Source organism: Hibiscus syriacus, unplaced genomic scaffold (assembly GCF_006381635.1).
Source record: "Hibiscus syriacus cultivar Baekdansim isolate YM2019G1 unplaced genomic scaffold, ASM638163v2 tig00013285_pilon, whole genome shotgun sequence".
Lineage (NCBI taxonomy): Eukaryota > Viridiplantae > Streptophyta > Magnoliopsida > Malvales > Malvaceae > Hibiscus > Hibiscus syriacus.
In genome coordinates this window covers 638,720-655,556 of record NW_024062299.1, presented here as the reverse complement: position 1 = coordinate 655,556, position 16,837 = coordinate 638,720, and the positions used below count along the sequence as shown (strand labels likewise).

General features: G+C 34.2%; 2 protein-coding genes, 1 non-coding gene and 1 pseudogene across 4 annotated transcripts; 2 read left to right on the top strand and 2 right to left on the bottom strand.

Annotated features, from left to right (window-relative positions):
• Positions 1–1,131: 1,131 nt before the first annotated feature.
• LOC120206122 lies at positions 1,132–1,248 on the bottom strand. Its single transcript, XR_005524081.1, has one exon. It is a non-coding gene; the product is annotated as a U5 spliceosomal RNA (small nuclear RNA).
• Positions 1,249–2,540: 1,292 nt separating this feature from the next.
• LOC120205985 (high mobility group B protein 14-like) lies at positions 2,541–4,954 on the bottom strand. 2 transcript variants are annotated; one of them, XM_039205734.1, is made up of 6 exons: positions 4,714–4,954; positions 4,381–4,572; positions 3,781–3,838; positions 3,637–3,681; positions 2,888–2,968; positions 2,541–2,802 (listed from the first exon to the last, which is right to left on the bottom strand). In XM_039205734.1, the coding sequence occupies exons 1-6, from the start codon at positions 4,800–4,802 to the stop codon at positions 2,752–2,754; spliced, it is 516 nt and encodes a 171-aa protein (XP_039061665.1). In that variant the 5' UTR covers positions 4,803–4,954; the 3' UTR covers positions 2,541–2,751. The 2 variants fall into 2 exon arrangements, with proteins under 2 accessions (XP_039061665.1, XP_039061664.1); XM_039205733.1 differs by having other exon boundaries at positions 4,381–4,621; positions 4,714–4,953.
• Positions 4,955–9,857: 4,903 nt separating this feature from the next.
• LOC120205857 (transcription factor MYB4-like) lies at positions 9,858–10,263 on the top strand. The gene is made up of 2 exons (XM_039205639.1): positions 9,858–10,017; positions 10,100–10,263. The coding sequence occupies exons 1-2, from the start codon at positions 9,885–9,887 to the stop codon at positions 10,261–10,263; spliced, it is 297 nt and encodes a 98-aa protein (XP_039061570.1). The 5' UTR covers positions 9,858–9,884.
• Positions 10,264–13,414: 3,151 nt separating this feature from the next.
• LOC120205856 lies at positions 13,415–16,133 on the top strand (annotated as a pseudogene).
• The last annotated feature ends 704 nt before the right edge of the window (positions 16,134–16,837 follow it).

Below are 16,837 nucleotides of genomic sequence, written 5' to 3'. Positions count from 1 at the left end.
ATTTATTATCTTGTTATCACTTTATACTATTAAAAAAACATATAAGTTTAACTAAGATTTTATTTGACACTTTGAATATTAACAATTAAATTTAAACTTATATATATGAAAACTCTTTTAGTTTGATCCACCCCGGACAATTCAATATATATATGAGTTATGATACACTTACGTAATGTAAACTCTTTTAGTTTTATATATATTTAGAAATATTCGATGAGTGAAAATAGATAGTCGAGATTAACTATTTTTTCCCTAATGAATATATTATCGTTTCCTATTATAAATCTCAGCTATCTATTTTTGCTCATCCAACATTTTAATTTTTTACGAAATTAAAAGTATTTTATATTGTGTAATAAGATCTTATTTTGTATATATATTATTTGATATATAAGTATGTCGAATTCACTTTATATAACATATTTATTTTGATTCCAAATTATAAAATTTAAATCCTAAAACTTAAAGTCATAAACCTTAAAACTTCAAATTATAAACCTTAAACTCTAAATAAGATATATAATATGAAAGTAAATTTATTTGTGTAATATATATATATATATATGTATATATAGCATAATTCGTTTTTTTCTTCACTATGTGACTGGTTGCTGATTATTCAACGTGTTTAGTTTGGTTAATTTTCATTAATTTCATCACGTGTACCCTAATTAAAAGAGAAGGTTCATTTCATGAGCTTTAATTTTAATTTTAGAAAGTTCTAGCGTAGTCTATTTGAAGACCTTTTACACTAATTACTCTACAAATTAGGACCAGGAATTTAAATTACGGCCGCGATCGCATTTTCGGTCATGTTTCGTTTACTGCGATTGAGGCCATACCGGCCCCTATTACGACTATAGTGGACATATCAGAAGGCAGCGCTACCACTATTTCGCAGGCGCGAGCGCGGATCGCTATTTAAAACCCTGATTAGTACATAGTATTTTGTCTTCTTATAAACCTCTTTCGAGTCTCTCTTCGGAATTTAGTCCTCATGTCAGCTTCTCCAAACTCTAATTTCCATGTGAAAAATTAACAGCTAATGAATAAAAGTTGAACTTTGGGAGTTTTGTCTTTATAGTCCATTTTAATTTATAAATGAATTATATCATTAGACACTAACGTAATTAAATTCAATTTAAGGCTCTCCAAAAATAGGCGTATGCCACTTGAAGCAGCAAGCACACAGTATTCTTTAGTAAAAGGCGAAAAAATAGTTCCCTCTATGCTCACCGCGCGGCTCCGTGAATTCACCGGTCGAATTTGCTCTTTAATTTATAAGTTCACTTGGGCAGCACATGCTTGTATCTTAAACATGTGGGATTTATGTCTTTCCTGCTTCTGTGACTCTTCATCAGCCCTGCCGCTCCCATCTTCTGCTGAATAGCCATCTCTATTTTCCATCCTTTTATCGTTCCCTTTAAACTCTATTCCGTGAATTAATCCTCCACTAATCGAAGCATTTCTTCCTGAAATAATAAGGAATTTGTGTAAATGAAAAAAATAGTTGAACCAGTTGATGAGTGGTAGTTCTTCATCATTGCTTGTTCAAATGGATTGTGCCGAGTTCATCGATTCGTTTCATGGTAATTAATACAAAGTTTTGCCTGTTTCTTTTGGATACGAAAGGAAGATTTTAAGTGCTCCTTGTCAGTTATTTATCGTTTCTTAATAGTCTTGGAGTCGATAAACTGGTCATTCGTTGGAGTCGATAAACTGGTCATTCGTTGGAGTCTTTTGATCCGTTTTCTATTGCTGTTGTTATTGGTTGTGAGAAAATTAGGGTTTTGTTAATTATACATTAAAGATATTTGAGTTCAACCAGCATTACTTCTTTTTATTCAGTCTTCTCGATGTTATTGACCTCCCTTCACATTTGAGATATTATTCACTGCTGGTGCTTTCCGATGAAATATAAACATGTAATTTATTCACTGGAAACTCACACGAGCTTTGCGTCATTTCCAGGCATGAGGGAGCGAACTCCAACAGTCTGGTTTTCCAAGGCTTTTGTGACGACTGGTCGGTGACTCGGATGCATTGCTGCACCCAAAAAGCAGGGGTTGCTGCATTATGCTTGGGCTATGCTTGCAGGGAAGCAATGCTCATCCAAGAAAGGCTTCCAGGACCGGAAGACGCTAAGGTATAGTAACCTCAAGGAGTTTTCTGTCTATTCATTGATTTGAGTTCTTACTATGGAATAGAAGCAGATGGTTTCACCAAAATCGAAAACTTGGTCGATACTTCCCGGACAAGGCTCAGGTTGCATTAACCCCCAGAGTCCGGAGATACATTCGGGGATGATAGCTGCATTAAGATATCATATGCGGCATCACTCACCACCTTACAAGCTGCCTTTGAGAGACTCATTTCCCTCAGGTCTGCTGTTCTTGTTTATCACAGGAACTATATCATCCAGCAAGTTTACCTTCATTTTTGGATTTGGAATTTGAATCAAATTCCGGGTTGGCAAGCTTCCAAATACATTTTGAATAAAATCCAAGACAAATAGGAACGGAGATATAAAAGATAGCCATCAAATTCATGAATATTTACTTGAATTATAATAGTCAGATGAAGTTTTTCAAGTCTGCATGGCAATAATGTAAGGGCAATATCCAAGCAGTAATTTACACACAAATGATACCGGGATGATGAACATATCCCCCTACATTAATATGTGCAACTCGTAAGTCATAAACCACTACATCTATGCATTTCCTGATACAACAGTAAGGTTTCGATTTATTCCTCATAATCTGAATCATCTTCAGTTTCTTCATCTTCGCCACTTTCCTACAACGACGAAAACTCTCAGCAAGATAAATTAATTGTTTATTTTGGAGAGAAAACTTCAGTATAAAACTTAAAGCAAGTTTACCTTTCTTTTATTATATTCTGCCATGGCTCTGTCAAACTCTGCTCGTTTCTCGGTTGCAATATCGTAATATTTAACTTTCTCCTGTTAAAGAGAAATTGGAAGCTTCTCGATTAAATGAAATTCTTTTTTTTCTATTATTATGTACATTTTACTGTCTTCAAGTTCCGGAATATGAATCAACCTAAGACATTTGGCATCCTTGGCATGTACAGATACCGATTGCCAAGTTATTTTTATGCATGCTACTAAATTCTGCATCCCTAGTTAGAACATGAAAATCATTTACTAGTGCAATAAGCTAATAACGAAAATCGGAACAATCCTATCACCCTGCAATGATATACTAATCTTAGAAGTACTATGCAGTTGGACATCAAATCTATTTTCTTCATCCTTAAGCAAATCCATGAGCAGAAAACAAATGGGCACCTTGTCTTTAAAGAGAACTTAAGTATGCTTTGACAAACCAATGTCACCAATGACCATGGCCAAGGATTTGGGCTAATATGAAGCTAAACATCATTAGTAAAATTGCTTGGCTCTCAGAATCGAATAAACATGTTTCCACCATTATATAGTACAAACATCTCACCAAGTTAAATTATCATAACAGATAGCCAGATTATAATTTACATTCTGAACATGGACAATTCAAATTGAAACCGATCAAAAAAGAGCATATGTCAATTATATGAATTGGTAAGGAACATGGAAAACATAGACCCAATTCAAGATTAGTCGGCACAAACCTCGTATGTCATCGTCTTCCACTTCTCACCACATGCCTTCCCAATCTGAAACAACATATTGCAGTATTCATTAACATATATGTTGCGGACAGAGAGAGGTTCATTTTGCTAAACTAAGAATTGTGTTCTCAAACCATAACATACATCACGCATTGACTTGATATCTGGGTTCTGCTCTTGAAATTCCTTGCGAAAATCCTCCCTTGAGTATATGAGAAGGAAAACTCGGTTAGATCAATGTCTATCACAAGAAGACAATCACATTTTTTCGACAAAAATAACAGAAAGATCCTTTGATATAGGAACCAAAGCACACCATCCACAACACATACATACATACCATTGAAGGATTTTTACAGACCCCCCAACATGTTCGGTATTATCCCTGGAGGATTTTTTTCTCCCGGCTCTATCCCTGGGGGGTCTGTGAGTCTGTCTAGAGGGAGCACCTTAGATGACTGAATAGGTGAGTCGACCATGGAAACCTGAAGAGTTTGCACTTAGTGGGATTTGAACCCATGTCTATGCTCTAGGACATTAGTTTCCGGAATGTAGGGGGTCTGCAAAAATCCCTCTATAAAATCTAAATATACATATTGCATATACATTTGAACCAAGGCCCCATAAACTATGAAGTCTAACTTAAGAACCTGATTCCTAGTTCCAAGGGACGGAAAGATGCAAGAAGCATAAACAAAACTAAACCAAATCCATGAACAAACATTATACATAAGGAGAACTCACAAGAAGTAAAAGAAAGCAGTCGGTGGTTTCTTGGGCATTTTAGCATCGAATTTTGTTGTCTTCTTCTTCTGCTGCTGCTGTTTCGATTTGAGCCTTGACTTCGACTTGGGTCTCGTTTCTCTCACGCTAACAACACTCCCTTGAGCTATCTTCTTCATTTTATCACTTGATTTTACCCTCAATGCCATTTGGCTACCAATTTTTTTCAAGCAAAAGTGTCTATTGTTAACCCCAAAAACTCCTTACAAGCAAAAATAAACAAAGAAAGCTATAATTGTTTTGCAAATTATAAAAGAAAATACTACAAAGCAAAGGGAAGAGAGAGAGAAATACTAATTGGATGCTGTTGGTGGGCTCTTAGCGGAAGTAGCGGAGGTTGAAGATGAACCATCATTTTTCGAATTTGAAGCTTTCTTCGCCATTTTTTGCTTCTATTTCTCAGGCAAACAGGGGATGGGGACCCAGAGCTTCCTCTTTGCTTTGTGTCCGCCGGCTCTTACCGGTCAGTCAGTTGCCACCACCACCACCACCACTCGACTGTTTATAGCCGAAAACGAGCGCTTGTGGTCAGTGCGAAATTTCCAATGTATTGTAGTTGCTCTCCTTAAGGTTGGCTTTTCTAGCAGCAGTAATATTTGGGCTCTTGGTAAATCGTAAAAATGGCCCAATCTCAGTACGAAAACTAGTAGCCCATTGCTCCACTTTAAAAGCAATCCTCAAATTCTCTTTGTGCGTTTGGTTCACGAAATATAAGATTATCAGTTAGAATATAAGATTACTAGTGGGAATGTAAGATTATCAGGTAATATGATTACTGGGAATGTTGTATTTTGTGTTTGGTTGGTTTAGCAGGAATGTAAGATTACCTTGTTTGGTTAAAAGAATAAAATATTATTGAAATGTATTTTTAACCAAATTGTTCTTATTATATATTTGTTTTTTTAACAAGTTGGAAAATATTTATATATTTTCTTTAAAAAATTTAAATTCATAAAATTTATATAATTTTTTTTACAAAATTGAAAATATAAAAAGGTTAATGAAAGGGTAAAATTTTATTTTAACCTTTGAATTTCATATAAAATTTTAATTATAGACTTTTTTGTAAATCTAAAATAGTTTAAGGATAAATTTGTAATTTAACATTCGTAGAATTTTTATTATTCAATAACAGAATAATGATATTTTTGAGAAAAAAAAAATTAAGGGCATTTTAGTCCAAAACGCCGGTAATCCAACAATACCTAAGGAAATAGAGGTAATGACATTCCCGATAATATATCCAAAAAATCCTCTATTGATAATCTTACATTACCGGGAATGATATCCCCGGACTAACCAAACGGGAAAATGTGGATTTAATTCATGGGAATCTCACATTCTCCCATCCAAACGCCCCCTCTATGCCATGCAATATTCAAGCCATCCATGATTGCTGGTAACCCTGCTTGTAGAATCGTGCTTATTCCGACGTTCCCCTCGTATCCTTCTATTCATAATCGGATACAGAATGTTATGACATGGGAGAATTTATAATAATTTGGAGGGAATTTCAAGCGGCGAAAACATAGTATCAATAGAAAATATCTAAAATATATTAGAATTTGAAATTTTCAGGGCGATAGCTCCTCTCGATTCATCTCTACTTCCATCCAAGATTCCAATTTGCATTTGAATCCCGCAACACAGCCTCTGCTCGTGCCATTGCGGACTCCACTGCCTCTGCATCATTGGTATTAATTTTTATCCGTCCCTCGAGAGGTTTATTCAATCCGATGTAGCACCATATCTCAGTCCCTCAGCCTGACCTTCATCTCTTATGCCACAACGAGGTCAGACCTTGAGGCAGCAAGCATCTCATCGGAACCGCCGTTAATCTGCATCGAAATCGCGTTGCTTCGGAAGCTTCCAGCAAAGGACTTTCGAATAGGGTATAAAAAGAACTATCATATCTTGATCATGTTGAAAACTGATTCATCCTTTTCAGGTCATACAATATGGGATGTTGAATATGTTTTCCCTTGTTATGCCCAGTATGTTATTTTTCGCTACATGGTCATCATCGTGTACCTTTTTCTATTAGAAGCAACGAAAATCGATCCTGAGGTCACTCGAACAATCTTAAACAGAGCGGATTCACAACCTCCTAGTCTACATATCAATTTTGCACCCAGACAATGATTCACTCTATTTCAGGGTAATATATGTTCGAAAGACTCTCGATCATTTGACAATGAATACTCAAATATCCCTACAAACGACATGCTCGAACCCGAGACATCTAGAGATAAAAATCATCACTTAACCTAATAAATTGAAATTCTAAATTTAGGAATCTTTTATTCTTTTGTATGATTTTTTTAATTGTTTTTCATTCCATGATGTACGTTATTACTTCGAGATCTCGTGTTAACCTAATAATAGATAAGATTAATTGTTGAGATTAAATACGGTAAAATATATTCAATAATAACTCTTAAAATTCAATTTATTTTATTCATAACATTATAAGAATTATTAATCGTGAAATGATAAAAAATGACTATCCCTTGTTCTCATATGTAATGGGGTAAAAGGGAGGTAAGATAGTAGATTGTCCCCAACATCAGGTTAAGACCAACTTTCGTAGAAGACCTTCGAATTATGAAATGCCCTCCGTGGGACTTGATCCCACGACCTTAAGGTTAAGAACCTTGTGCTCTACCAAATAAGCTGGATAGTCATCTGTATTAATCGTGAAATGATAATTTGTATAAATATATGTATTAAAACAGATATAAACATTTAGAACAAATATACACATATATATAATATCTGGAGAATATCACACATTGTCCGATCTTTATGAAATGAGAAAAAATGAGGATTGTTTGACAAAACGTTCTTTAATATTTTATCCGCGGGAAAAAGTCGTTCAAGCATTTCACGGAATAAATAATAGTTTTCTTATGAATACCAAACCATTTATAGCCTCAATTAGGGGTATAAAATCATGTAATCCTTTAAGTTTCGGTTGAATTTTGTCGGGTTAGGTAAAATCGGATACATGTTGTATCAGGTCATTTTGATGGTTTGACTCAGATCAAGTCGGGTCCAGCTCAAATTAGTTCGGATCATTTTCAGATTAATTTGACATCTGATTCAGTTCGGATCATTACCTTAATTCTAGTGTGAATAATATATCGAGGTATACTGTTACTACGTATTGCATGTTGGAGCATGAAAAACATAAAAAGGGTAAAGTATAGTAATGGTCATTGAACTTTTCTAAAGTTTTTATTTAGGTCTCCCAACTTTTAAAACTTATAATGCAATCCCCTAATATTTAGTCCATTTGCAATATGGTCTCCGACGTTACACTGTCGTTAAAAGACGTTGAAGTGTCAATGAGATCACCATTTGCAGTTATGAAAATTAGAGTAAATTATATAAATGATTACTGAAATTTTCAGGCGCTTGCATTTAGGTCCCCAACTTTTAAAACTTGCAAAACAGTCGTCAATTTCATTATAAACCCTAAATTCCAAAATAATTCAATTACATTCTAAATCCAAATTCTAAAATACTTCAAAATAATATTGAGTTAACCAAGATTTCATGTTAACCAAGATTTATATAATTTTTTTTTATGTTTTGATTGAGTTGTATTCAGTGAAAATTGATTGTTACTGTTCGATTGAGTTCATGTGCAATTGAATGGTGGGTATTCATGTGTAAATGATGCCAAGTTAATGTGAAAAAACAATAAGAAATTAGAACTCAATATCCAATACCATCAAACGTCATTTACACATGCATACCCCACCATTCCATTGCACATGAACTCAATCGAACAGTAACAATCAATTTTCACTGAATACAACTCAATCAAAACATAAAAAAATTATATAAATCTTGGTTAACATGAAATCTTGGTTAACTCAATATTATTTTGATTATTTTGGAATTTGGGGTTTAGAATAAAATTGAGGACTGTTTTGTAAGTATTAAAAGTTGGGGGACCTAAATGTAAGTGCCTGAAAAGTTTGATGACCATTTATATAATTTACCCTAATTTTCATACATGCAAACGGTGATCTCACTGGCACGTCAGCGTATTCTAACGGTAGTATAACGTCGGGGACCATATTGCAAACGAATTAAATATTGAGGGATTGTATTACAAATTTTAAAACTTAAGAGACCTAATTGAAAGCTTCAAAAAAATTTAGTGACCGTTACTATATTTTACCCTAAATAAAATTAAAATGATATCACAATAATAATCATATTAACAGTTTGAGAAAATTAACTAGAACTAACCATTTTCATTATATAAGGGTAAACTACTTTTGGTTACCCATCTATTACTTAATTTTTATTTAATTATTTAATTAGTTTTCTCATTGAACTTTACTCTCTCTCCTATTTTCCTCACTCAACTTTTAATTTAATCAATTTGTTCACTGAACTTTAGAGATTGTATCGTTTTACACACTCTTCTGTTAACTATTTAATGACGTTATGACGTGGCACATGCATAAAAACAATGTCGTTTTAAAAAACTCAAATATGCTCCAAAAAAGTCATTTCGGAGAGTAAAGTTCAATGACTCATGGTGTAATTTACCTTATTTCCTTCTCTTCTTCATTTTCTCTTAGTCGGCCACCACGTTATTTTCATTTTGGTCACCTTCAACCGTCGTAGATGGTGGTCGTTCGATCCCAAATTTCATGGGTCGGTTCGTCTCGACTCCCCAAGTCCAAATCTGATGGTTGTTTTACCGGAAAATGTCACAAAACCCGTGAATTTAGACTGAAATATTTCAGTTTCATCACTTTCAATCTCAAATTCGTGGACTTCGAAGCAAGTTCTGACAAAATGAAGGTCAGATTCGAACTCAAGGTATCGAGACGAAGCGACCTATTGCATTTTAGGACCGAACGACCACCATCTATGGCAGTCGACGATGGCCGACGGTGGCATGACCACCTTATATTTTTATATTATTATTTTAATTATTTTATATTAAATAATAATAAAAATACCACATCATCAGTTGTTAGAGAGAAAATAGTCGAGTGAGCAAAAAGATTCGATTGTAAAGTTCAATGAACAAATTGATCGAATTAAAAGTTGAGTGAGAAAAATAAAAAAAATAGTATAGTTCAGTAAGAAACGATATAATTTATCCTAATAAAAAATATAACATTTCGATATCAAACTAAAATATTATCTATTTTATTCTAAAAGATTATATAGTTTATAAAATTTTCAATTATAATTATTATAGTTTACTTTTTAACCTTATATTATCATCATGTATTTTAAACTGTCCATATATTACAATAAATAATAATTACTTTTTGTACAGCCCACCCTTTTGTTTTGTGTCAACTCACATGATGTGATCACATTTTCGCAGCCCTATAAATAGCCTCACTTTGAGCCTTAAATCAACTCTCTCGTCATCTCCGAAGCACAACTAAACACTGTTTTGGTAAGGCAAAGAGAGAGGAAGGAGAATGGTGAGAGCTCCATGTTGTGAGAAAATGGGATTAAAGAAAGGTCCTTGGACCCCCAAAGAAGACCAGATTCTCGTCAATTACATTCAACTCCACGGCCATTGCAACTGGCGAGCTCTCCCCAAACAAGCTGGTATCCTCCCCTTCATTCTTCTTCAAAAACCCAGGAAAAAAAACAAAGCATCATCATTAATCTTGTTCCTTGTTGTTTCCAGGTTTATTGAGATGCGGAAAGAGTTGCAGGCTACGTTGGACAAATTATTTGAGGCCAGATATTAAACGAGGGAATTTCACCAGGGAAGAAGAAGACACCATTATCAACTTACATGATCTGCCTGGTAACAAGTATGCATCGATTTTTGATAATCATATTTTTTAATTCCAATTTGATTGTAAAATATAAGCATAGAAATCCGTGGGGATTGAAAAGATTCCTTGCTATGATTGTCCGTTTTGTTTATTATAATCAATAAAAATTAGGGTAAAGTATAGTAATGGTCATTTAACTTTTCTCATGCTTTCAATTAGGCCCCCTAACTTTTACAACTTGAAATACAACCCCCCAATATTTAATCCATTTGCAATATGGTCCTCGACGTTACACTGCCGTTAGAAGACGCTGATGTGTCAGTGAGATCACCGTTTCCAGCTATGAAAATTAGGATAAATTATATAAATGGTCACTGAACTTTTAAGGCGCTTGCATTTAGGTCCCCAACTTATAAAACTTGAAAATAGTCATCAATTTCATTTTAAACCTCAAATTCCAAAATAATTCAATTACATTCTAAACCCCACATTCCAAAAATAATCAAAATAATATTGTGTTAACCAAGATTTCATGTTAACCAATATTTATATAATTTTTTTGATGTTTTGATTGAGTTGTATTCAATGAAAATTGATTGTTACTGTTCGATTGAGTTAATATGCAATTGAATGGTGGGGAATGCATGTGTAAATGATGCCAAGTTCATGTGAAAATTGATTGTTACTATTATGAAAATTTATAGATTCAAGTTCATGAAAAAATGTTTCACATTTAAGTCCCAACAACCAATACTTAAATAACATCAATGTTTACAATATTTTATTCAAACACAGTACTCAATACACATGCAACACAATCTGAAAAAACAATAAGAAATTAGAACTCAATATCCAATGCCATCAAACGTTATTTACACATGCATACCCCACCATTCAATTGCACATGAACTCAATCGAATAGTAACAATCAATTTTCACTGAATACAACTCAAACAAAACATCAAAAAAATTATATAAATCTTGGTTAACTCAATATTATTTTGAAGTATTTTAGAATTTGGGGTTTAGAATATAATTGAATTATTCTGGAATTTGGGGTTTAAAATAAAATTGAGGATTGTTTTGTAAGTTTTAAAAGTTGGGGGACCTAAATGCAAGCGCCTAAAAATTCAGTGACCATTTATATAATTTACTATAATTTTCTTAGCTGCAAATGGTGATCTCACTACCACGTCAGCGTCTTCTAACGACAGTGTAATATCGGGGACTATATTGTAAACGGACTAAATGTTGGGGACAATATTGTAAGTTTTAAAAGTTGGGGGACCTAAATGAAAGCTTCAGAAAAGTTCAGTGACCATTACTATACTTTACCCCAAAAAATTACTACATGATTCAATGCATTCTGTTTCAAATCGTATTTATTTTACATGTGATATATGGTATACCTGCACTTCACGTTGTTATTTTGCTCTTACTGTACATTATGTTGTTAATAATTGGAAACTTCGGTTTAAAATACTGATTTTTCGTCGTTTTCCTCCACCCATGATGGTGAGTCAAATTTTAAGTTTGTGAAAAATATGATACGTGAGTGGGGTATTGAAAAAAAAGCTTTTACCATAACACTTGATAATGCTTCTACAAGTGATAAAACGGTTAAGATATTTAAAGATGATTTGAATATCATTTCTTCTCTTCCCTGCAATGGTAAGTACTTCCATATAATGTGTGTTGCCCACATTTTGAAATTGATAGTTCAAAAAGGTTTGAAGATAATTGATTATTCTGTTATTAAGTTATGTGAAATTGTTAAGTTTATTGATTCTTCCGACCCTCGCCTTTGTGCATTTGAATTAGCTATTAAAGATTGTGATTATTCTTTGCGTGGTAAGTTGTTATTGGATGTTCCTACTCGATGAAATTCTACTTGCTCAATGATTCATAGGGTACTTGATGCTAGATTAAACATAAACTTGTTTGTTAATAGGGAAAATGAGTTGGAAATCACTATTGATCATGAGTGGGAAACAATTCAAACAATCTGTGATTTTCTTGAGTCGTTTTATCAAATTACTACTCTGTTATCTGGATCTAAGTATCTCACTTCTAACTTGTACTTGGCTAACGTTGTTGCAATTGACAAATTGTTATGTGATGCTCATAATGATCATTGTGAAGGTATTTATACAATGACATGACCCATGCTTGAACTATATGAGAAATATTGGTCTGATCACACAATGATTATGTCTTTTGCTGTTTTACTTGATCATCGATATAAATTACGACTTATAAAGGAGTTGTACAATGTTCTTTATGTCGATGACGAGGTTGAATGGAATGTAAGTCTCATTTATAATGAGTTTATTGAGTTATATGTATTTTATTCAAAAAATGCACATTGTGATTTTTTTCTTCTGTCAAAAGTAACACACATTTAGACAGAAGTGGGTCAAGTTTCATTCAGTCTCGATCATTTAAAAAATCAGATCTATTTCAGGTTAGTTTTTAGAATTACATATTCAATTTTATTTATTTTAATTTATTTTATTATGTTTTCATAATTTAATTATTTTGTCTTTTTTTTTTGTTTTTTAGAATTTTGATGTCAATTTAGTTGTTTCAAGAAGTAGATGATCAGATGTTGACTCTTACATCAGTTTGTCTCTTGTCTTCGTACTGGAGAATTTGACTTTGATATTTTAGAGTATTGAAAAAATCAAAGTATTTATTATCGGGTACTTTCTCGCATGGCGAGAGATATATTATCTTTCCAATTACTTCAGTTGCATCTGAATCGTCCTTTAGCATGGGGGAACAAATTTTGAACAAGTTGAGAACTAAACTCTTACATAAAAATGTTGAAATTTTTATAACAACTCGTAATTGGTTGTATGATTTTGAGTCGGAAGAAATTGATGAAGATTATCTTACTGTAGATAATGATTATGCTCTGTAAAGGTAAATAAATTTTTTATTTTATTTTTTATTTTAATTTCATTAATATTTCGAATTGATTATTCATGATTTTTTTTTGATTTTTTATGGTGTTTTAAGTCAAAATATTGGATTTGGTTTGTTAATAATTTTGTCTTGTTTATTCGCTTTAAAGGTGATTTTTATTATGTTTTAAATAATTTTTCAAATTGTTATTAATAATATATATTAGGATGCCTTAAAAGTTACTACAGGCTTCAAATCGTGTTTTTCAAAAGTAGCCTAAGTGAACATTGCAACATAAGGCGCTAAGAATAACCATGCAAGCGTCTCAAACTCGAGCTTTTCCATGCTTCACACTAAACTCTCTCGGAAAACCCAAATTCATTCCCAGCCCCCAGATTACCTTTCTAGGACTCTCTCCCAGTCTTAGGCCAACCCAGAAATTCTCTGTAAGGGCTTTCACCGATTCTTCTCCCGCCGTTGCTGCTCCCAAGCGTGAGAAAGACCCCAAGAAACGGGTCGTTATAACGGAAATGATGTGAATGATTCTATGATAATTTGCTTGCTGGTGAGAGCAGAGTTGGAAACATAGACAGGTTCGATGCTGGAGGATCTGAAACCCGGTTTGCTGGTCAGATTCGCGAGTTCACTTCTCAAGATTTCATTCATCCTAAGATGGATAAGAGGGTTGATGATCACTTGAGGTACGGTTATGTCGCAGGTAAAAAGGCACTAGAAGGCGCTGGTCTCGGGGTTGATGAGTTATCTAAGGTGGCTTCTTCTCTTGTCTCAGAGCTTTTTACTTCTGGTTTTCAGTTTGTGTGTTCTTTTTATGGTTGTTATCCATTTTGGGCTCGAATTTGACGACACCATTGATAAAATTGGATAAGATTATAAATATTTACCTTAAATATTTGCTAGTCTGCTTGGGGTTTGCATCGGAATTTCAGCTTCTGTTATTAATTACTTCACCAAAACATTGTGTTCTGTTTTTAGTTGCCTTAAATATTTGCTAAAAATAAATGTTTCTAGTTTTTGTATTCATTGCAGATTGATAAGGACCGAATTGGAGTGCTTATTGGTTCAGGTATGGGTGGTGTTTCAGTTGCGTCTGATGGCATTCGAAACCTGTTCGTGAAAGGTTTTAGGAAAATCTCACCATTCTTTGTTACTTCTACTATACCCAACACGACTTCTGCCTTGCTTGCCATCGATCATGGCTTCGTGGGTCCTAATTATTCAATTTCAGCTTTATGCGCTACCTCCAATCATTGCTTATTTGCTGCTGCCAATCACATCGCTAAAGTGATGGTTGTGGGTGGAGCAGAAGCTCCAATCGTTCGCAGAAGCTCCAATCGTTCCTATTGTGATTGGGGGTTTAGCCGCATCTAAGGTATTGTCTCAAAGAAATGATGATCCTCAAACTGCTTCGAGGCCATGGGACAAAGATCGAGACGGTTTTGTCATTGGTGAAGGTGCTGGAGTGTTGGTAGCTTTGCATTCTTTAAATGCTAAATGTAAGATGCATCATTTAGCTTCTTGTTGGTTGTTGTATTATCTGTTTCCAGTTAACATCTTGTTTTGCCTTCATTGGTGACACGAGATACTTTTAATCATGTTATTAAGAGTATGCTTTTTTTTTCATGCTTTAAGGTACACGTCAATGAACTCTGATCAGGTTTGTTTGTGTAAAAACGAGATACTTGGCTGTTTTCCTCTTAGTACCATAAACTTGCCCCTTGTGCGTTGTTCAATGGATTTGGAACCCCTTCACTACCTGTCAACTTTTGTAACACTGAACTATTTGGTTGAATAATGGAAATTAGTCTCGAGTAAATATGATTGGTGCTTTTGCATTCAAATTCTTGTTTGTTACTTGGCTATCTCCTCCTGATAAATACTTAAACAAATCAATGATCTTGATGAGGGAGTTGATTCTAGGTGATGGAAAGCTTGGAACATGCGATGCAAAGGGTGCGCTGATCATTGCCGAGTACTTGGGTGGAGCTGTTAATTTTGATGCTTATGATATTACAAATCCAAGACCTGATGGTGTTGTGCTGTCTGCATGCATTAAGAAATGCCTTGAAGATGCTGGTGTGTCCCCTGAGGAGGTAATTCTTCTTCTTTTCACTCATTTTCCTACTGAAGATGCCGGCGTCACCCAATCGAAACTAACTGACATCATGATTGTAATTAAGAAAAAAACCCTGTTTTTCTCTCTTCAGGTGAAACTACATCAACGCACACGCAAACATCTTCGGTTATGGTGACTTGGCTGAGATAAGTGCCATTAAAAAAGCATTCAAGAATGATCGGATATCAAAATCAATGCAACAAAGGTACTGTCTTAATTTCCTCTTCCAAATTGCAAAATTTGAGGTTTACCAAAAGCTACATTGTTGTTCTCTTGCTGTTAGCTGATCGCTTTTGTTTATTTGTTTCAGTCTATGATAGGGCACTGCCTTGGTGCTGCGGGTGCCTTAGAAGCCATTGCCACTGTCAAGGCCATTACCACGGGATGGATTCATCCGACGATTAATCAATTTGTACGTGCAAGTTACTTGCTTATTACTAGCATTTAATCGAATGTACAAGTTGTCTCAGCCTTGTTCATGCACGAGTTTCATCGATGTTGTTCTGATTCTTCATTCGACTTGAAAATACCAGTATTTGTGTAAGGATGACAACATGGATAACGTGTCTAGATATTTTAACTGCAGAACCTGGATCCTTCAATCGAGTTCGACACAGCTGCCAATGAAAAACAGCAGCATGAGGTTAATGTAGGTAAAACCTCCAATTGCAAGTTCTTCAAAGCTTGTCTCCCCCATTTGACTGATTTTGATTTATTGTTTGACTTGGAGCACCATCCATGATACTAAACTGAGTTGTTCACTGATTCAGCGATTTCTAACTCATTCGGGATCGGTGGTCAGAACTCTGTGGTGGCATTTTCTGCCTTCAAGCCATGAAAAAAAAGTCTCGCCGTGAAGTTCATCAGCAAATTGCTACGAAGATGTTTGTAGTTCATTGTACGGATTGATTATGATTGCCACTGTATCTTGTCCCTGTATTTTTGTAGCATTAAGTTTTATAATGAATTCTAATTTGATGAATTTTAATAAATTTTAAATTATTAGAACCAGTTATTATCTATTGGAAAATGATTTACAATTTTTTTCTCACAAATCTCTAAACTCTGACCAATACTTTTTGATTGTCACTGCCACTCTCACATCTCCGATAACGATGCTCCTCCAACATCTCCACCGAAGATGACGGTGGCCGGTGGGAGAGAATTCTAAAAACATATACATGTGGAGAAAAGAAAAAAAACGAACAGTAAACTAACAAAAAACATGAAAATCTTAAAAGGAGGAAAAAAATTATGTAAGTGTTATTGTAATATGTAAAAGGTCGTAAATTGAAAGGTTTGCTAATTTAAAAATGTATACAAATAAAGGGATGGGCATGGGTTGGGTCGGGTTTTGGTCCACCGACCCGACCAAAATAAATTTTCACCCGACTCGAACTAAACCTTTATATAACTTAAAAATCTGACTCGAAATAATAAAAAAATATTTTTATTCAATAAAAACAGTGACTTAATTGAAAAAAATAATATATAGAGGGGGTGTTATTATAATTATTCCTAAATATTTAAGGTAAAATTATTTATATTTTTGGGTCGGGTCGGGTATTTTCACCCTAAACCCGAATCTAACCCGAACAACACA